The 22,631-nt window shown below is 40.6% G+C and overlaps 1 protein-coding gene across 8 annotated transcripts in view; it reads left to right on the top strand.

Moving 5' to 3' along the window:
• Nucleotides 1-22,631, top strand: part of pcdh15b (protocadherin-related 15b) — a 214,139-nt gene that overhangs the window by 76,866 nt on the left and 114,642 nt on the right. For all 8 annotated transcript variants that reach the window (XR_004575762.1, XM_020046964.2, XM_020046963.2 and 5 more), the window contains 6 exons: nucleotides 1,080-1,235; nucleotides 5,861-5,980; nucleotides 6,702-6,812; nucleotides 8,469-8,639; nucleotides 19,476-19,584; nucleotides 20,290-20,402. Coding sequence is in view for 7 of the 8 variants with exons in the window: in XM_020046964.2 (XP_019902523.2) it covers nucleotides 1,080-1,235; nucleotides 5,861-5,980; nucleotides 6,702-6,812; nucleotides 8,469-8,639; nucleotides 19,476-19,584; nucleotides 20,290-20,402 (780 nt within the window). In the remaining variant the exon portion in view is untranslated. The remainder of the gene's footprint in view (nucleotides 1-1,079; nucleotides 1,236-5,860; nucleotides 5,981-6,701; nucleotides 6,813-8,468; nucleotides 8,640-19,475; nucleotides 19,585-20,289; nucleotides 20,403-22,631) is intronic.

The raw sequence follows: 22,631 nt of genomic DNA, 5'->3' as shown, positions 1-22,631 counted from the left end.
CCGGAAAAAATTAAGAGACCACTGCACCTTTTTCTTTCCTTTCCAAAAAAGTTGAAAAGGAAGGTTTTTATTGAGGAACTGAAGGGTTAAAATTAAGAGGCAAATTGGACGCTTCTGTTCCTCACTCAAAACGAAAAAGTTGCAGTGGTCTCTTAATTTTTTTCCTGGGCTGTATGTACATACTGAATATAGAGTGAATAAACTGCCGAAAAGTTGTACATTTAAATTGCCTTCCAATGCATCCTCAGGTACAATACATTAGAAAAGAAAGAATAAGATAATAAGCCATTTCTTCATGTGGTTTCAGCAAATACCTACATATGCCTAATGGATTTGACAGACACTTTAAGCCTCCTTACTGCTCAAATACACAAACAAATATTTGTAAGAAATGTCACATACATAGATACAGTAATTCAGATTTTTGTACATGCAAGCAATACATTCTTGGTAAAAAATATTGTGCTGTATGCATACTGTACTGTACAGTGGATGAAACCTCTGCATGATACATGTTCTTGCACCATTGATTGAGTGCACTGAGATACAGGGTTGTGCTAAGATCCATTTTGATCTGTAGACTCCTTGATTGGAGACAAGGGATCTTTGTAAAGCAATGAGTTCTAGTTAAAACCTTTACTACCCTTCGAACATTTTTTAATTGAAAGGGTTCTTTGATGATTCCTTGGAAGGCAAGAAGGATTCTACATAGAAACATAATTCCCAGCATGCTCCAGTTCAATGTGATTTTCAGAAATGTTTAATATCTGTTTTGCATGTACTGTATGTTGATTGGTACTTAATGTAATGTTATGGCAAAAAAATGAAGTAATTTTCTTCAGATAATAATAAATAATAACTTTATTTGCATAGCACTTTTCAAGTACAATTACACAATAAAGTACAATTACACACAATAAAAGTTAAAATACATTAAAATAATAATAATATAAAAAATCTAATAAAAAAAACGTAATATATAATCACAATGATGAAATATTTTCTTTTTTAAGATATGTAGTATCTGTCTCCTGGTGTCCTTGGTTCCTCCCTTAAATAATGACTTGTTGTTTTGCCAGCCCCCAGCCTACATTCAGTCCATTGTGGTCCAGGTGCAGTGCACCAATGAGCTGGTTGGAACTGTCATTCTACATGAGGTGCGCATCGTGGTCAGGGACCGCAATGACAACACGCCCCAGTTCCAACAGCCTCACTACTATGTCGCCGTAAACGAGGTGAGGCACACAGGACATCCTAGTTCAATATTTAATTACAATCCAAGAAGCTGCGTCTGACCCCTGCTCCAAGTTCACAGGCCAACATTAAGCAGTATCTCATTACCTACTACTTAATATTATCAATAGGGCCATACAGTTGGGATATATTTTTTAAAGGAAATAGGGAATGGACTGGTATGTACCAGTAATAACTTCTACTCTATAACTATAACTTGGTAATTAAAATGCTGTAACGGGAGTTGCTGTTGGACATTATCAGAGACAGTACTGGAACCTCCAGTTGGGCCATTATGGTCCCCATCTCATGGAGGGGCTGCCCCAGAGCCAGTCATCAAAACACATTGCCAGTTAAATGTCTCAGGAGCACCACTCCACACCATGGAGGCAAAAACCATAAAGAAGCTGTCTTGCTTCCTAAACTGTCTCATATGATGATAAACATGATATAATGGTTTAATGTCTAATTTGGAAGACTTCCCTTTGTTGTGGTTTAAAAGTGCTGAGGTCTCTGTGGTTAATTGTGGGACCTCCATGGGTCTTTATGTGTTTTAACAGTAGGACCTCCATTGGTCTTTATTTATTTTTACAACTGTAGGTTTTGGCCATAGGCCCATAGAGTGGCTAGTATACCACAAGGGTCAAAAGTAGCGACGCAGTGATTTTGTAGCTTCTCTTTACTTAAGAGATTTTTGTTTTGTTGGATTTAACTAATTAGCATGCAGCCTCGCAAAGTAGCAGGCAGAGCAGATAGTTTGTGCAGAAGCGACTGTTGTCATGCCTTTGGGCATAGTTGTTTTTACTATTCTGCTCTATTTACTTATTTTTATAGTTGGGAATGATATGAAATTGTCGCTGCACACTTTCAGTCAGATCCAAATGTATTATTGCTTAGCTTTTGGTCTGATGGGTTTCACAATTTGCAATACACACTAAGGTAAGGGTTGTAATATAATGCAGTCTCCTGGTCAACTTGGAGCATCTATAGTACTAGTGTCTAAGACCTCATAGTGGAGGTCTAACGTTATCAATTAATACATATTCATTGATTCTTAATGAATATAACCAATGCCTCATGATCTTGTTTTAACTTTGGTTACACTTTATTTTGAGAGTCCCAATTTTCATCTGTAGATGTTCTACAGATGAATACTGTCAACTTTCAACAAACTTTCAACATACAATTGGTTCATAAACAGCTGCTTGCTAGGGTTACATTTAAAATGAGGTTTAGGGTAAGGGTTAAGGTTAGAGATAGAATAAAGGTTAGGGTTAGGATATAGATAAGGGTTATGGTTAGTAGATAATGAAGTTAAAATGTTACAGATAGTCAGTAGACAATCTGTAGAGCATCTACGACTCTCAAAATAAAGTGATACCTTAGCTTTTTTGTCCATGTACAACCCAAGATTTCATCGTTTAAATAAAGTGCTGGTTATCAAAGTGAATGTAAACAAACACTCTACAACCTTAAAACATGATTCGAAACTGTTTAATTATGGATGGTTAATCCTGCATACATAGCTCTTTCTACAAATAGAGTGATTAAATATCTTCAGCCTCATCCCTTTAGTTCTTACAGAAATAGGGACAGGCAGAACAGTTTGTTACTGTCTCATCTTTTGATTTCTGCTTTAAGTAGTGTGTTGAACTGATTGATGACTTCTGGAATGTGAAATCTTGACTAGCTTTGATAGACTTACTTGCCGATACTGTACCACATTCCATATATCTGGAGAGCCTGAGATCATGTGAATATATATTTATATATTTCCAGGTGGGATGATAATCATGAGTCAGTGTGTGGGTGCCAGGTGGGATGATGATGATGAGTCAGTGTGGGATGATGATGATGAGTCAGTGTAGGGGTGCCAGGTAGGATGAGGATGATGAGCCAGTGTGGGCTGATGATGATGAGCCAGTGTAGGATGATGATGAGTCAGTGTAGAGATGCCAGGTGGGATGATAATGATGAGTCAGTGTGGGCTGATGATGAGGAGCCAGTGTAGGATGATGATGAATCAGTGTATAGATGCCAGGTGGGATGATGATGATGAGTCAGTGTGGGATGAGGATGATGAGCCAGTGTGGGCTGATGATGATGAGCCAGTGTAGGATGATGATGAATCAGTGTAGAGATGCCAGGTGGGATGATGATGATGAGTCAGTGTGGGATGATGATGAGTCAGTGTGGGATGATGATGATGAGTCAATGTAGGGGTACCAGGTGGGATGATGATGATGAGTCAGTGTAGAGTTGCCAGGTGGGATGATGATGATGAGTCAGTGTGGGATGATGATGAGTCAGTGTGGGCTGATGATGATGAGTCAGTGTAGTGTTACAGGTGGGATGATGATGATGAGTCAGTGTGGGAGTGCCAGGTGGGATGATGATGATGAGTCAGTGTGGGGGTGTCAGGTGGGATGATGATGATGAGTCAGTGTAGGGGTGTCAGGTGGGATGATGATGAGTCAGTGTAGGGGTGTCAGGTGGGATGATGATGATGATGAGCCAGTGTGGGATGATGATGATGATGAGCCAGTGTGGGCTGATGATGATGAGCCAGTGTAGGGATGTCAGGTGGGATGATGATGATGAGTCTGTGTAGGGGTGTCAGGTGGGCTGATGATGATGAGTCAGTCTAGGGGTGTCAGGTGGGATGATGATGATGAGTCAGTGTAGGGGTGTCAGGTGGGATGATGATGATGATGATGAGCCAGTATGGGATGATGATGATTATGAGCCAGTGTGGGATGATGATGATGATGAGTCAGTGTAGGGGTACCAGGTGGGATGATGATGAAGAGTCAGTGTGGGATGATGATGAGTCAGTGTAGAGATGCCAGGTGGGATGATGATGATGAGTCAGTGTGGGATGATGATGAGTCAGTGTGGGCTGATGATGATGATCCAGTGTGGGGGAATGCTTTGGTAGCTATATGCTATTGATGGACCTTGACCCTGGTTATTAACAGTTTCCGGTAAAGTCACATTTTGTTGCTTTATCAATGATAGATCATTTTACATTTGATTCTTTTCATCGTTATCTTGTGTACTTTTGGAACCTTGTAGTTGGGTGTGAAGGCTGATTACGTGGGTTCTTTCTTAGATATCATTTTAAGGTCGCAAACTGCACCATTTTACTAGCTGCTGTAAATGCCGGGTAAATGCTATTAACTACATCTACACCTTATACAGGGATCAAGAGTTGTAGTTAATGCTGAATCGCTCCCCCTTCACCTGGCACTTACAGCAGTCAGATGCACAGACAGCTCTTGATATGTCTTTACCTTTCAACACCTTTTATCTTATGTGGGGAGACTCCTTTGGCCTCTCTATCTTTATAAATACCTTACTATACCATACGGTGGTCTGCAAACATTCAACCCTTCCGTTTTTGTAAGATGCCTCCCTTGTCATAACTTGGTTATTAAAGACATTGTACAGTTCTTTGTCCTACATTAATGACTTCATTACCACGGCCTTCATGCATAACGCCTGTTATGCAATGTTTGTCAATGAGGCGCTGATGTGGAGGGATGTGTTCCCAGAGGTGTGTCTGTATCAGGGCAGAGGGAGAGGCTTGCATCCCAATGAGGACAGACACCACAATTCATCATTTAATATAGACTCACACATCGTTAACTCCTAAATAATGCATGCTTATACATTTCTGCTGCTAACAATTCTGCAGAATAGTTGGAGTGAATGACTATTTCTAATCTATCGAAGACAACAGAAGAGACAGACTTGCTACTGAATAGATTTGCACATGGAACACACATCCTGTCTCCATTTTTAATCACACCACCTCTAGGAAATTACATTTGTGAAACCTGCTGTAGCTTTCTATAAAATTTGAGCTATTTGACACAATGAAAACCAGTTGAACTGTATAGTGCATATAAGCAGTGTTTTGTCGCGGTATCTTCTCTATTCCTTATGTCCCCGAAAAGTCCTGTCAGATAAGAGTATCAGAGTAGTTTTTCAGGAGCTAAAATACCCCCGTTCCCTCGGTGCTGTCAACAGGCGCCCACTTCTCCTTTCACGTCTCCTAGTAGTGCACTGTGAGGCTCAGGTATGACAGCTGAAAGGAAGCTTCCTGGTGCTGTGAATCGCTGTCCTCTCTAAGGAGACCAAGAGCAAACTAGGTTAGTGATTGGCTGAGCTGTCCACCTCAGATTACACTCTGGACCAAGCTATTGCTATTTCCGGTTCAATATGTTAGTTGGTTTAGCCCATACTGTGTGTTATGAGAATGGCTAAATTGTTAGTGTCCTCATGGAGGCCTTTGTTTATCAAAGACTTAAAGATGTTGAATTTTTATTTGATAACCCTCTTACAGTTGAAGGTTCCCACAGGGAATAAAATGTAAAACCTGTAGTGTATTTCAAGTTAAAAAAAAATTCTAAACATTCTCATTTTCTATTTAAAATGTTAACCTACGAAACAATGTAGCGAGTATCAACCACTACTGAGGTGTATCTCTATAATAAATTGCATTCCTTTTGCTGCAGGATTTAGAACCAACAAGAAAAAAGCGGATGAAATAAAACATGCATTAGAAGTGTGTGGAGACTTTTTTCCATTAGCTCTGTCATCATATTGTAATGTCGTCTTACAGTTGACACCAGTTGGCACCACCATCTTCTCCGGCTTCGGTGGGAATAATGGAGCTAGGGACATTGATGATGGTCCAAATGGACAGATCGAATACATCATCCAGTACAACCCAACTGACCCGGTACGTCATATCACCACATGGACAGTTCTAAATGACACATCCAATGTAATTCTCTTCAAAGCCTTGAGTCGAAGGAAATAACACTGCACAGACAAACAAGATTGGTAGAGATATTTGAATTTACTGTATTACTAATTTCACTAAGTAGGGGCAAGATCTAAATTTGGTTGAGCCCAAGCCCCTAAGATCCTAACAAGAGCCAGGAGGGGTTGAGACCCAACACTTCAGTTGCACATTTTTCATACAACAAACTCTCATTGAAAATGATTTTGTTCCCATCTTCTCACTGTCATATAGTAGGAAACATGGACGCTGTGGATGTGGACGAACACTTTCATAGAAAAATGTAATCATGTAGCCAACCATGTTAAAAGAATTTGTATAAAACGTCCAAAAGACATTTGTTCCCTTACCATAAAAGTCTGTTGTACATTTTAAATCCTGGGAGGAACACCTCCATGTCACTACAAATGCGATGAGAGATGGGTGAAATGCTTTACTGTACATGTCCCCTCTGACCCCAAAAGTAGGGCCATCCCATCTTCCAAATACCAATTTAACCACTGAGTTGGGGTCAAATGGTCACACATGTTCTGCTGATGTAATCTCTTCACCAGAGATCGCTGCAACCACTCTGACAGACACTAAATTTCTCATGGGGTGAGGGGGAGTTTTTCTAAATAGAGTGCACTCCAGCATGCTGTGTCTCTTTGTGTCACAGACGGCCAACAGGACATTTGATATCCCACTTACCCTCTCCGGCTCAGTGGTCCTGAGGGAAAGGTTGAACTATGAGGAGATCACCCGCTACCTGGTCATCATCCAGGCCAATGTAAGTATGTATGCATGTATGTACTGTATATGTGTATGTACAGTATGTATGTATGTGTGTATGTATGTATGTACAGTATGTATGTATGTATGTGTGTACAGTATGTATGTATGTATGTACAGTATGTATGTATGTGTGTATTTACAGTATGTATGTATGTATGTGTGTATGTATGTATGTACAGTATGTATGTATGTATGTGTGTACAGTATGTATGTGTGTATTTACAGTATGTATGTATGAGTGTATGTATGTATGTATGTACTGTCTATACAGCTCTGAATATTTTTTTAAAAGACCACTGCACCTTTTTCTTTCCTTTCCAAAAAAGTCGAAAAGGAAGGTTTTGAGTGAGGAACAGAAGGGTTAAAATAAAGAGACCACTGCAAATTGAACGCTTCTGTTCCTCACTCAAAACTTTCCTTTCAACTTTTTTGGAAATTAAAGAAAAAGGTGCAGTGGTCTCTTAATTTTTTCCGGACCTGTATGTATGTATGCATGTATGTATGTATGTATGTTAAGGGTATAATGGTACACATGTTTTTGGAACTGAGCAAGAATGTATTGTCGACTGTTACTGAAAATCAGTTTTGAGTTTATTTGTCAAAAGATGCAGCACCATTTCAGGAGGAATATATAATGCTTATGTATTTTACAATCATATAATCTGGGTACTAGGCCTATCTGCTTTCTGAAATTGTTCTACAACTATTGTCAACTGGAATATGGGGGTATATCTGCATATCACACACCCACCCATTGTTCTTGTCATTTCTTTAGCACGATTAGAGTGCTTCTAAGGGCTGCTTGGATACATTGGGGTGATGGGATGGTGTTGTTTCTTTGCGTTTCCGTGATACTGATACAGGGGTGATGTCGCCGGAGATGTGTCCACTAGTGATAGGAAGACTTCACTGACAAGTCTTTTTACTGACTCAGATCTTTTCGAGTTGTTAAGTAAAAAACGAATCTTACTGTCAGGAAGATGTGCATTGTTTAAACTGGGATTTTGGAAATGGGGGAGCCCTAACTTCTACTTTTCAGTTGTGTCTAAAATGTTAAACTACTGGCCAGTGGAAGTAAGGGAGCTTATCTCCCCCCAGGTCTCATTTGGACCATGTGTACAGGAGCCTGCTGGCTACCGCCCAATTCAACCCCTGGTTGTACAGATCTGCTGCAAGCCGCTCCAGTAAACAATTCAGTTGATCGAGTCACTCCAAAAAGACTCATTACTCTCAAGCCGGTAAAATAAGTCATTCCTAAAGAAGAAATGGCCTGTGAATTGCACGTCCCTGGTGTCAACACGTTTGAGGTGTTAGCTGCTGCATAGGCTACTTTTGCCATGCAGTGTCGATCACCGCTGTAGTTTAACGGAATGCCAAAATGATGCTAAGCTGGAGATTGAAATGAAGCTGAAGGATTCTACGTTGTTGGCTTATCAATCACCTACCACCACTCACAATTGCAGCAGTAAAGTTTTGGCAATGAAGACCTATTTCAGAGGCAGATAATAAAAAATAATACTCAGCATGCTAGCTTTTCCCATAGACTTTTACATGTCTGGGCAGGTTGAAAACATGCTGCCGGAAAAGACTAAAATGAAAACCCCCTTTTTTTTTAATGCTCCGTTTACCCCCCTTGTCATCTTCCCTGCAGGATCGTGCCCAGGATCCTAACGAACGGCGTACTGCTACCACAACACTGACTGTAGATGTGTTAGATGGGGATGACCTGGGGCCCATGTTTCTTCCCTGCTCTCTGGTCGGCAACACACGGGACTGTAGCCCTCTCACCTATCAGGCCCACATCCTGGAGCTCACAGACCCAGTAAGTGTTATTGCAGCCCAGGCTCCACAACCCAAAGCTTCAGTCTCCCTGGTTTTGTAACTGCTGAGTAGAAGCCTTTGATATGCCGCTTCATTGAAACAGCTCATTCGTCTCTGTACTGGATTAGTGCTGCATAGTTTGGCTTCTCAGGGCTCTGTTTGATGTCACCCTTAGCCTAAGCTATGGAGAAACATTGTTAGCTCAGGACTTGTGATTTGCTAAATAAAACGTGGGCTGGACATAATGTGCACATTATCTCATAGGAAAGGACAACGCATTTTCATGAAAACATACAAAGTGCGGCAACTGGATTTGCTCTTCAAGGCCAAGTATATTAAACATTTACTTACCAATTAAAATAGATAATTGTAAAAGCCATCATCAAGAAGGATTTCTGTCTTAGGATTTTCAAGTTTGTGGTTTGAATACACAGGGCTTTTAGATGTTTGCTATCATGATGCAAATTAAAAAGATAAGAATGACAATCAACCCGAGACATCACGGTTATGCAATTTTTGGGGGGTTTTCTAAATTGCTTTGTAAAAGTAAACATTGTTAAGACAGGTACATGGACGAAAAGAAGCATCTAACCCCGCTCTCACAACACATCCATATCTCATATGAGGGAATGTGTGTGGAAGTCATTTAGACTAGATTCAATTTAGGCGCCCAAAAGAATGACACAGGTTTTATCACACAGAATGATTATCAACATGGTATCTTCTTGTCAGTTCCATTGATTTTTCTTCACTGATCTGGGAAGGGCCCTTCCTGGAAGGTAGTCTCTCTTGATCAGAGTCTAACAGATGTAAATGGCCAAGTCAGGGAAGCATAGAAATGCTAGAATTACAAGACAGATAATTCACAGGTAATTAGTTTTACACTTCGGACTCTCATACCTTGAGTGGAAGCACTGATTCGTTTAAAGTGCTACTAATCCAAATGTAAAATGAATACTCACAGTCAGGATACCTTGAAACCTGGCAGAAACTAGGGACATAACATTTTCCAGACAACCCCATTAAATTGGTTTGATGCTTAAATGAATCTAGAAAAGTATGGTTATTGTTACTCATGACTTGAATGCCCTCAACAATTGAATACTAGACCACACAAAAACAAAGTCCTTGAGTAGTAATATAATGAAGGCCAGTGTTATTTTAGGTCCATTCCACTGACACTATCAAGCAACAATTTTTGCTGAACTGTATGACATTTTTTATGAACATTCATGTACATCCTAAGAAAGATTGAATTGTAGGTGAAGATATGACCCTGAGAAGGCAGTAGCGCACTAGTCCCCTACCATACAGTGCGCCACACACAGTTTACATTGAGATCCTTCCACACTCTCAGCTAAGTGGCAGAACAAGGTAACCAGAGCCTTAAATCACGTTTACAACAGTGTTTTTGGTGGCTGGACTTAACTCCAACGTTAGAACACACTCAAGGACATGTTTTACGAGTCCTGTGAGAGGCAACATTATGCAAGAGGCCGTCTGATGAGGTCTGCATGGTCGGGTAGTGACAGATTACATGGAAGGGGGATTACCGAATACAGTACAATTATAAAAAAAAATCTAATAGCCAATTGTAATCAACCCATATATTGTACAAAATCAGGAATACAGTTACAGTGGGGAGAACAAGTATTTGATACACTGCCGATTTTGCAGGTTTTCCTACTTACAAAGCATGTAGAGGTCTGTAATTCTTATGAGTGACGGAATCTAAAAAAAATCCAGAAAATCACATTGTAGGATTTTTAAGTAATTCATTTGCATTTTATTGCATGACATAAGTATTTGATACATCAGAAAAGCAGAACTTAATATTTGGTGTAGAAACCTTTGTTTGCAATTACAGAGATCATACATTTCCTGTAGTTCTTGACCAAGTTTGCACACACTGCAGCAGGGATTTTGGCCCACTCCTCCATACAGACCTTCTCCAGATCCTTCAGGTTTCAGGGCTGTCGCTGGGCAATACGGACTTTCAGCTCCCTCCAAAGATTTTCTATTGGGTTCAGGTCTGGAGACTGGCTAGGCCACTCCAGGACCTTGAGATGCTTCTTACAGAGCCACTCATTAGTTGCCCTGGCTGTGTGTTTCAGGTCGTTGTCATGCTGGAAGTACCAGCTACGACCCATCTTCAATGCTCTTACTGAGGGAAAGAGGTTGTTGACCAAGATCTCGCGATACATGGCCCAATCCATTCTCCCCTCAATACGGTGCAGTCGTCCTGTCCCCTTTGCAGAAAAGCATCCTCAAAGAATGATGTTTCCACCTCCATGCTTCACGGTTGGGATGGTGTTCTTGGGGTTGTACTCATCCTTCTTCTTCCTCCAAACACGGCGAGTGGAGTTTAGACCAAAAAGCTCTATTTTTGTCTCATCAGACCACATGACCTTCTCCCATTCCTCCTCTAGATCATTCAGATGGTCATTGGCAAACTTCAGATGGGCCTGGACATGCACTGGCTTGAGCAGGAGGACCTTGCGTGCGCTGCATTAATTTAATCCATGACGGCGTTATGTGTTACTAATGGTTTTCTTTGAGACTGTGGTCCCAGCTCTCTTCAGGTCATTGACCAGGTCCTGCCGTGTAGTTCTGGGCTTATCCCTCACCTTCCTCATGATCATTGATGCCCCACGAGGTGAGATCTTGCATGGAGCCCCAGACCCAAGGGAGATTGACCGTCATCTTGAACTTCTTCCACTTTCTAATAATTGCGCCAGCAGTTGTTGCCTTCTCAGCAAGCTGCCTGCCTATTGTCCTGTAGCCCATCCCAGCCAGTGCAGGTCTACAATTTTAACCCTGATGTCCTTACACAGCTCTCTGGTCTTGGCCATTTTGGCAAGGTTGTAGTCTGTTTGATTGAGTGTGTGGACAGGTGTCTTTTATACAGGTAACGGGTTCAAACAGGTGCAGTTAATACAGGTAATGAGATGAGAACAGGAGGGCTTCTTAAAGAAAAACTAACAGGTTTGTGAGAGCCGGAATTCTTACTGTTGGTAGGTGACCAAATATTTATGTCATGCAATAAAATGCAAATTAATTACAAAAATATCCTACAATGGGATTTTCTGGATTTTTTTTTTAGATTCCGTCTCTCACAGTTGAAGTGTACCTATGATAATGATAAATTACTGTCCTCTACATGCTTTGTAAGTAAGAAAACCTGCAAAATCAGCAGCGTATCAAATACTTGTTCTCCCCACTGTACATTGTTAAAAAAGGTGATTACATTTGGATTACTTATTTGATATCAAGAGGATTTTTGTCTGTCATTAAGTACATCATCAAGACTTCTCAAATGCACTCACAGAATTGTGCAACATTTCAAAATGCAATTGCAGGAAAAGCACTGTCTTGAAGCGGCTAATGCGGTGTATTGTGATTGGTGATAATGAAAATAATATGCATAATGTTTGACAGTCAGATACTCAGATAAGCTTGCATATGTATCCACAAAATTATATGAAATACAAAATAAATATTTATTTCTGGTTAATGTTGACATGGGGCAATGCAGCGATTATTTTCCCCTCATGGGGAGGAGTCCTGCATGGATCCGATTTTTGGAGATGGGCGTAGGACAGAAGGACCGATTTTTAGTACAGGGTATACTCATGCATCTGCCTGCTTATACTTTTTAGAGGCAGTGCATCTATCATCTAATGGTTCGTTTTTCTTATACATGAAATCCCCCCAAATCATTCCAAATCTGGGATTTTGCATACGTAGCCCCTGTGCACAATTATTTATTTCTTCATCTTAATATTTCTTCTGTACTAGTTATTGTAATGTGAAAAAAATTGGACACCCCATGAAACATTTTGTGATTTTTGAATAAATATGGACAATTTCTTTCTTTTGAGACCTTCCTTGGTGGATTAACTGGAATGTTTTGGGTCATTGTCATGTTGCATTGTCCACATCTGCCTCAGCATTAATTTACAGGTGGTTTCACATTTACCTCAAGCACCCTTTGATACTATAAAGAATTCATAGTAGATTCTATGATGGCTAGGTAAAATTCTTTACTCCATCTATTGAAATATCTCACAATTGTGTAAATTGGGTAAAATATATTAACAGATTCTTAATTGTCAATCCAAGGTTCCATGTAATTTACTAGATTTATAAAAGAATATATCGTAATCAGACCAGAGAATCTTGTTTTATAATGGTCTGATATTTTTGAGGAGTGGCTCCATTTGACCAATACCATGAAGGCCTGATTGGTGAGTGCTGCAGAGATGGCTGTTCTTCTGGATGTTCTCCTATATTCACACAGGAACTCTGTCACTGTGACCATCTGGTTCTTGGTCACCTCTCTAACGTAGGCCCTTCTCCCCCAATTGCTTAGTTTGGTTGGGCCAGCTGAAGGAAGAGTGTTTTGGTGGTTTCAATCTTCTTCCCTTTAAATATGATGAAGAGCACTGTGCTCTTGGGGACCTTCTTTGCCGCAAAAGTTTTTGGTGACCTTCTGCACATCTGTGCCTGGACACAATCATGTCTCTGAGCTCTACAGACAGTTCCTTTGAGCTCATGACTAGTTTTTTGCTCTGACATGCGATGTGAACTAAAGGTCCTTCTGTGGTTAGGTGTGTGCCTTTCCAAAACACTGACATTCCAAAACACTGACAGTAAGTTGAATGTACAACACGTGGACTCCAATGAAGTTGTCGAAACATCTCAAGGATGACCAGTGGAAACAGAATTCACATTAGCTCAATTTCGAGTGTATTAAATGGTCTGAATACTTATGTAAATTTAAAATGTCTGTTTTATACATTTGCAGAAAATACCTAAAACAATTTCATTTTAAACTCAACCAAAATAAGTTAAATAATGTTACTCATTTTGAGTAATCTGAAGGATTATAATACTGACTACCTTTCAAAGAACTGTAGCAATGAGGTCACCTATGCAGCCCTAATGTGCGTATGCTTTGGCAATGCCAATATAAGATAATATTATGTTCTCTTATCAGCTCTTTTAAAGACTGAAAGGCCAGGCATTTTTGGACCTCCCTTCCTGTGAGTCAGAATGATCCACATAGCCCTACTGTACATTCCCATGATTCATCCTAATACCGCCATGAATAGTGAGGGTGGCAGGGTGAAGAATCTAATAAAATGCAGGCTAGTTCAAATGTACATGTGTAATAGTGAAGTCTTGTTCCTCTTGTCTCACTTAGGCATCTTCTCAGTTGTGTCAGACAGCTCCCAATCTATCTCTTAAATATTAGTCTCATATTGCCTCTGCACAGTGTTCGACAAAACAGCGAAATACTGCTTCAAAATGTATTTATTAGGTTCCTGGTAGTAGATACAAAGCTGCGGCACCTCCTCACAAGGCTTTCCTTTTACGTAGATTGAAACTTGTTGAAGACATTGCGGAGAACAGGAGGCAAGAGCAGCACTCTAGTCCCAGGGAGAATGCTCATAAAGAGAAGAGAGTGGAGGTACTTTCCTCAAGACAAACTGATCACTCCTGACAGCCTCTTTATAGACCTCCATAGCAGAGCGCTAGTGAGCCTCTCCAGAGCAGTAATAACATGAAAGGTCATCCCAAGCAAGGCAGGTGTAGGGCTCCAATGCCTTTTCCTATGTGAATTCAACCATTTTGCTACCCCGCCCCCACACACATCTGCACTTTGTGGCTGGTGTTGATGGAGTCGAACATACCATCAGAGCTGAGATATTAGATTTGAAATACACCTCTTAGGGACTGTGGGTAAATTACTGCTGGTGACTGTTATTAGAGGAGGCTTTGAAAGTGTTGTACCTCAGTGTTGAGTGAAGCATAATTTTTTCTTTGGTCTGATGTGTGTGAAATGGAAAGGAAATCTGGCTACACCGGCCTTCATTTGCAGCATGAAATGTAAAGCTGAAATAAGACATACCAAATAATGATGATATGAATAGACAAGTGAATCCAGATCTAAGATTTTCTAAACAGTGCGCCCCAAGTCATTAGCCGTTTTGAACACAGGTGGCTGATGTCATATGCAAATCTGTCAGATGCAGCCTTTTAAAATTTAAGTTCATTGTCAGTACGCACCACTTATAATAAAGGATTCTGGGAGATGCTGAGCATTTAATTGGAAGGTTGGGTTCATCTGAGTAAAGTAGTGTAGAGTAAAGCAGTCAGAGAATCCTTCCTCGTTAATTACAGTAATAAAATCCTCTCATGCTTCAAACGGTCCATCCGAGAAATGATCTTCCTTCAGTTCTGTCGTTAAAACGCCCAGGCAATGCTCAGTCAACCGTTGATTATGGACCACAGATGTGGAACGGAGCGGGGGGCTCTGCTGGTCTGACGACGCGTCGTTATGTTTTCATTCACATCAAAGTAAACACATTCGTTTGGCATCATGACTGGTGGTTTATCTCAGTCACATACAAGATTTGATCCGTATAAGATCCGTCACAGGTGTCTTATCTGCTCCAGACCAATGGAAAGACAAGCCAAGACATAGAGAACGTAATGTGCTTTTTATATTCAGGCTTCTCATCTAATCAATGTATCACAAACAATATCCTCTTGCCTTGAATTAAATTCAACTTGTTAGTGCTTTTTATTAAGTTTCCTTTATTACTGTGTTGCTAACCCATTGATAATGGTAGTAAACAGCATAGAGGTTATGTATATATAACTATTCAGCCACATGTAACATGGTTGTTGTTGAAGCAGTTATTACACGGTTGGAAAGAAATGTGTAATTTTGGATTCACTTTCTTTGAACGATATTTGAAAGGTACTGTAGTTATTAAACATATGTTTGCTTTATAATTACACATTTGAAAGTCACCTGCAAATTACAATGTTAAATGTGATGTGGAATCCACATGAAACACCAGGTTCAAGAACGGTTAGGACCTGGTAAGAGGACTTTTAACAAGACACACAAGGTTATTAACTACCAAATATTTCCAATTGTGACCTGCTCAATTAAGCAATGTCTTTACACAATTTTAGAATGTGTGGTGTGAACCCTGAAATTAATGTTGATTGGCTGATCACCATGTTACCTAAGACTTTAAACAGTTGTGCACAAAAGTTTGCATCCCCTTGGAGAATTGGTAATACACTCACCTAAAGGATTATTAGGAACACCATACTAATACTGTGTTTGACCCCCTTTCACCTTCAGAACCTTCACGTAATTCTACGTGGCATTGATTCAACAAGGTGCTGAAAGCATTATTTAGAAATATTGGCCCATATTGATAGGATAGCATCTTGCAGTTGATTTGTAGGATGCAAATCCAGTGCACTAAGCTCCCGTTCCACCACATCCCAAAGATTCTCTATTGGGTTGAGATCTGGTGACTGTGGGGCCCATTTCAGTACAGTGAACTCATTGTCATGTTCAAGAAACCAATTTGAAATGATTCGAGCTTTGTGACATGGTGCATTATCCTGCTGGAAGTAGCCATCAGAGGATGGGTACATGGTGGTCATAAAGGGATGGACATGGTCAGAAACAATGCTCAGGTAGGCCGTGGCATTTAAACGATGCCCAATTGGCACTAAGGGGCCTAAAGTGTGCCAAGAAAACATCCCCCACACCATTACACCACCACCAGCAGCCTGCACAGTGGTAACAAGGCATGATGGATCCATGTTCTCATTCTGTTTACGCCAAATTCTGACTCTACCATCTGAATGTTTCAATGGAAATCGAGACTCATCAGACCAGGCAACATTCTTCCAGTCTTCAACTGTCCAATTTTGGTGAGCTCGTGCAAATTGTAGCCTCTTTTTCCTATTTGTAGTGGAGATGAGTGGTACCCGGTGGGGTCTTCTGGTGTTGTAGCCCATCTGCTTCAAGGTTGTGCGTGTTGTGGCTTCACAAATGCTTTGCTGCATTCCTAGGTTGTAACGAGTGGTTATTTCAGTCAAAGTTGCTCTTCTATCAGCTTGAATCAGTCGGCCCATTCTCCTCTGACCTCTAGCATCAACAAGGCATTTTCGCCCACAGGACTGCCGCATACTGGATGTTTTTCCCTTTTCACACCATTCTTTGTAAACCCTAAAAATGGTTGTGCGTGAAAATCCCAGTAACTGAGCAGATTGTGAAATACTCAGACCGGCCCGTCTGGCACCAACAACCATGCCATGCTCAAAATTGCTTGAATCACCTTTCTTTCCCATTCTGACATTCAGTTTGGAGTTCAGGAGATTGTCTTGACCAGGCCCACACCCCTAAATACAACTGCCATGTGATTGGTTGATTAGATAAATCCATTAATGAGAAATTGAACAGGTGTTCCTAATAATCCTTTAGGTGAGTGTATATGCACCATTTGTAAAGAAAACTTGAGTGAGCAGGCAAAACAAATTCAACTGTATGTCATAACAGAAAAAATTGACTGACCCCTGTTCAAAGTTTTTAATACTGTGTATTGCCCCCTTTAGCATCAATGACAGTGTGCAATCTTTTGTAATAGTTATCTATGAGGCCCCAAATTCTTGCTGGTGGTATAGCTGCTCATTCGTCTTGGCAAAATGCCCCCCAAAACATCAGTGAGCCACCACCATGCTTCAAAGTGAGAATGGTATTCTGTTCACTATAGGCCTTGTTGACCCGTCTCCAAACATATTGCTTATGGTTGTTACCATAAAGCTCTATTTTGGTTTCGTCACACCAAATTACTGTGTGCCAGAAGCTGTGAGACGTGTCAAGGTGTTGTCAGGAATATTGTAACCAGGCTTTTTTGTGGCATTGGCTCAGTAAAGGCTTCTTTCTGGCAACTCAACCATGCAGCTCATTTTTGTTTAAGTATTGTCATATTGTGCTCCTTTACACAACCACAATGTCTTTTTCCAGAGCAGCCTGCATTTCTCCTGAGGTTACCTATGGGTTTTTCTTTGTATCCCAAACAATTATTCTGGCAGTTTTGGCTGAAATCTTTCTTGGTCTACTTGACCTTGGCATCAAGATATCCCCAAATGTTCCACCTCTTAATAAGTGATTTAACAGTACTGACTGGCATTTTCAAGGCTTAGGGTATATTTTCCATAATTTTTTCCATCTTTATAAAGTTCCATTACCTTGTTATGCACGTCTTTGGACAGTTATTTTCTGCTCCCCATGGGTCAACATATAGCCTGCTCAGTGCATCCACATGAGAGCTAACATGAGACTATTTATACGCATACACAAATTGCAGTTTAAAATGCCACAGGTGTGGCAAATTCCCATTTTCACCTGTGTGTGTCTCCCTGTGTGTCTGTAACAAGCCCAAACATTCAATGTATGTATGTAAACTTTTGATCAGGGCCATTTGGGGGATTTCTGGTATCATTATGATTTAAAAAGGAAACAAACAACTATGTTATAATAAGTGGCTTCATATGATCACTATCCTAAAATAAAATACAGTTGTTTTGTAAGATCAGATTTTCAAAATCAATGCCACAATTTCACAATTTCTGCCATGGTATACAAACTCATGAGCACGACTGTATCATGGTTCTTACAAAATACATATTTTTACTGTTCGGATTTCATTGGTGAGCAGTTTATAGCTTTATGGCACCTCAGGGGTTTGTGGTATATTTGTTAGATTATGGCAAAAGTTACATTTGTATTACTTTGTGTTGCTATGTAACAGTATTTCAGAGAAAGTCTCACCTACAAAACAGTTAAGTCATCCTAAAAAGAACTATGGCACATGAAATGTATGCATTCATTTATGTAAGGAGCTCTGGAAGTGTCTGTTAAATTACTTAAATATATCTCTAACATAACTTGCCAAGATCCCCGGCATACCGCCTCATCTGTGAAATATGGTAGAGCTTGTGTATAAACAGTATGGCCGCCACTGAAACTAGCTCACTTGTTTTCATTGATGAATTACCTCCTGATGGAACAGCAGAAAAACTTGTATTTTCTATAAGCTAAGCATCGGCATAAAGGTTTTACATGAATAAACATACAAAGAAAATATGTGCAATTGTTATATGAACACAACAAATTAAGAATTTGAAAAAGCATTTGACTTCCATTTTGTCTGCATGTGAAAGAGAAAAGTCTGTGTAAAAATATCAAGATTGCACTTAACCTCACTTTTTAGCAGTGTCACATGTTTTGTCTGAGTTCAGTTGAATTATAAATGAGCTGCTTATTTACTAGGATTGAGACTAGGCTGGCCTAATGTTTGTAATTCTGCACATCTGCATAGACGAGCTGACAGGTAGGATATAATTTACACCTCCCCTAGGCTAGCGAAACGGGAAATGAAGGACCTGTTACTTACTCCATCGTTATTTCTCTCTGCCTGTTCTCTCTCTGGAGTCTCTCTTCATTGAAACTCTCTTTCTCATGCCTATCTCTCCCCCGCTGTCTTCCACCCTATCTCCTTCTCTCTCTCTTTCTGTCTGCGTTCCCCTTTTCCCTGCCACCCCTTTCTCACGGTTTCAACCTCTTAAATGACAAGAATAAATGTTGCTCTAGGAGGAAATAGATGTCTGCAGTGGATGTCTTTTTGTGACATCATACTGTATATCCGTATTTGTAAATCCCCACATTATTTGGTTAATGATTATACATTGTTTAATGAATACACTTTTAATGTATAATGTTTGAAGGTGTAACTGAAACACTGCAAGTTATCTTTCACTCTTGTTGCTGTGAAACGCGAGGTACAGCGTAATGTAAATTATTTGTAAAAATAACTGTTAAACGCCATTGCATTCATTCCACATCTTTTGTCTTCACAGTGAGAACAAAAGCCCTGCCGCATCCAACAGGCTGCAAATAGCTAATTCCTGAGTATTGACTGACCTGTTAGAAGTAACCACAACCCTTTCATTCCAGAGCAAAGTGAACCCTGTCAATGTGACACCCACCATTCAGGCAGTGGACCAGGACAGGAATATCCAACCTCCATCTGAAAGGCCACGGATCCTCTACTCCATCCTTATTGGTAAGCTCTATCAGCCCTACAATTGTCTACGTCACCGCTGTACCCCTGGTGATGCAGACAGACTGGCTCTCTGCATTGTGATGAGTGGTGGACGAGGGGTCTCGGCACTGCGTCTCTAGCCAAAAGACTGGTGGTGGTACTGGAGGGTGGGAGGATGCCATGGATAGATGAGGGAAGGCGGGGGAGGATGAGATGCATTTCCGCTGGCGCCGACAGAGGGGAGCGGGGGGGGCACCTGTGGAGAGTAGACATGAGACCTAGCAGCTCAAGGGCTGTAGCAGGCAGAAGCAAGTCTGTAGTCCCTGCAGGGAATGGTGCAGCTGTGAAACGCTCCCGTCCTCGCTCCCTGGGAAGCCAATAAGGAGATTCCTGCGAGAAAAAGAGAGAGAGGCCCGTTGGCAGAGACAGAGACGGATCCATCTGTCAGTTCAAACCCTTCAATTCCATGTTGTTTACCCCAACCTTTTGACAGCAGCCTGGTATTTTCAGTCATACTATACCGACAATATGATATGATAATGGTTATGATTCATGGATGAGCTTTCAACATTTCGTTGCAATTATGGTCATGTGCTGTATACGGTATGTGTTGAAAGGTGTAGTAAAGCATTTGTGAAGCATGGAACACCAGTAATTTTCTGAAGTGTACACATTCTCTTATGACTTTTAAAGTGACAGTTGCTTATTTCCCTATCCCGTGTTTAGGCAACCCTGAGACATACGCCACCTTCTTCTCTCTGAACCGAACGACTGCCGAGCTGAAGCTCCTCAAACCGCTCAACAGGGACCTGTACCACAGATTTGACTTGGTAATCAAGGTAATAAGAATAAAGCTCTGTAGCCTGGGATGCTTCCTTCATGACAGGATCACGGTCTTTTCTGATTAAGAGAGGGAATGATCCAATAAATCACAGCTGGAGAGCTGCAGCAATTGGCGATGCAGTAGGTGTGTGTGTGTTTGTGTGTGTGTGTGTTTAGGTGTGTGTGAGCGTGTGTGTTTATGCGTGTGTGTGATGTGTGTGTGTTTTTGTGTGTGTGTGTGTGTGTGTGTTTGTGTGTGCTACAAGAATCCTCACAGTCAGAGGTGGGAACATGAACATATTTAGATTGAACTCCCTTAGCAGGCCATGGTGAAACTCCTCTAGCATGTCTCTCATACCGAAACAGATTTTTTTTCCCTGTTGGTTATATAACAATTTGTTCATATGTAGATGGTTTCAGTTCAAACTACACTCACCTAAAGGATTATTAGGAACACCTGTTAAATTTCTCACTGTCAATACCACTCATCTCCACTACAAATAGGAAAAAGAGGCTACAATATGCACGAGCTCACCAAAATTGGACAGTTGAAGACTGGAAGAATGTTGCCTGGTCTGATGAGTCTCGATTTCCATTGAAACATTCAGATGGTAGAGTCAGAATTTGGCGTAAACAGAATGAGAACATGGATCCATCATGCCTTGTTACCACTGTGCAGGCTGCTGGTGGTGGTGTAATGGTGTGGGGGATGTTTTCTTGGCACACTTTAGGCCCCTTAGTGCCAATTGGGCATCGTTTAAATGCCACGGCCTACCTGAGCATTGTTTCTGACCATGTCCATCCCTTTATGACCACCATGTACCCATCCTCTGATGGCTACTTCCAGCAGGATTGGTTTCTTGAACATGACAATGAGTTCACTGTACTGAAATGGGCCCCACAGTCACCAGATCTCAACCCAATAGAGAATCTTTGGGATGTGGTGGAACGGGAGCTTAGTGCACTGGATTTGCATCCTACAAATCAACTGCAAGATGCTATCCTATCAATATGGGCCAATATTTCTAAATAATGCTTTCAGCACCTTGTTGAATCAATGCCACGTAGAATTACGTGAAGGTTCTGAAGGTGAAAGGGGGTCAAACACAGTATTAGTATGGTGTTCCTAATAATCCTTTAGGTGAGTGTATAGGAGAGGTTTGTACGTTATGTGTTTAGTGTGTGAACTATCACATATGCTTGCTGTGTGTTTACTGTGTGATATATATATATATCTAGGCCAATTGAGTTTACTGTGTGAAGATGTTGAGGCTGTATGTGTAGTGTCGTTCCTTGAGTTTCATATCCTGTTTTGTGTCATACCGTGTATATGTTTGATATGTCGTATTGGGGGTATGTTTGTTTTGTCATACCGTGTAAATGTTTGATGTGCCATACTGTGTATATGTTTGTTGTGTCATACCATGTGTATGCTTGTTGTGTCATTCCATGTGTAGGTTTGTTCTGTCATACCGGGTGTAAATTTGATGTGTCATACCCTGTATATGTTTGATGTGTCATACTGTGGATATGTTTATTTTGTCATTTCGTACGTATGTTTGTTGTGCAATACTGTTTGTATGTTTGTTGTGTCATGCTTGCACTTCTGCGTGCTGGCAGCCAGATTGTTAGTGTTATTGATCAGTAGTGTGCCTGAGTGATTTTCTGCTTTTGGAATCGGTTGGGGAAAGGTGATTCAGTGAGTGCCCTCCGTTCACTCCTTCCTCGTTTTCCCTCTGTCCCTCTAGTAGAGCTGAGTATGTTTAAGATGTCATACCGGGGGAATGTTTCTGGTGTCATACCGTGTATATGTTTGATGTGTCATACCGTGAATATGTTTAATGTGTCATACCGTGTATATGTTTGATGTGTCATACCGTGTAAATGTTTGATGTGTCATACCGTGTAAATGTTTGATGTGTCATACCGTGTATATGTTTGATGTGTCATACCGTGTAAATGTTTGTTTTGTCAAACCGTGTATATGTTTGATGTGTCATACCGTGTAAATGTTTGTTTTGTCATACCGTGTATATGTTTGATGTGTCATACCGTGTATATGTTTGATGTGTCATACCGTGTATATGTTTGTTGTGTCATACCGTGTATATGTTTGTTGTGTCATACCGTGTATATGTTTGATGTGTCATACCGTGTATATGTTTAATGTGTAATACCGTGTAAATGTTTGTTGTGTCATACGTGTAAATGTTTGATGTGTCAGACTATGTATATGTTTGATGTGT

The sequence above is a fragment of the Esox lucius genome, chromosome 5 (genome assembly GCF_011004845.1).
Source record: "Esox lucius isolate fEsoLuc1 chromosome 5, fEsoLuc1.pri, whole genome shotgun sequence".
NCBI classification, from domain to species: Eukaryota; Metazoa; Chordata; class Actinopteri; order Esociformes; family Esocidae; genus Esox; species Esox lucius.
The sequence above is the reverse complement of the archived record's forward strand: the minus strand, read 5'-3'. Positions and strand labels throughout refer to the sequence as shown.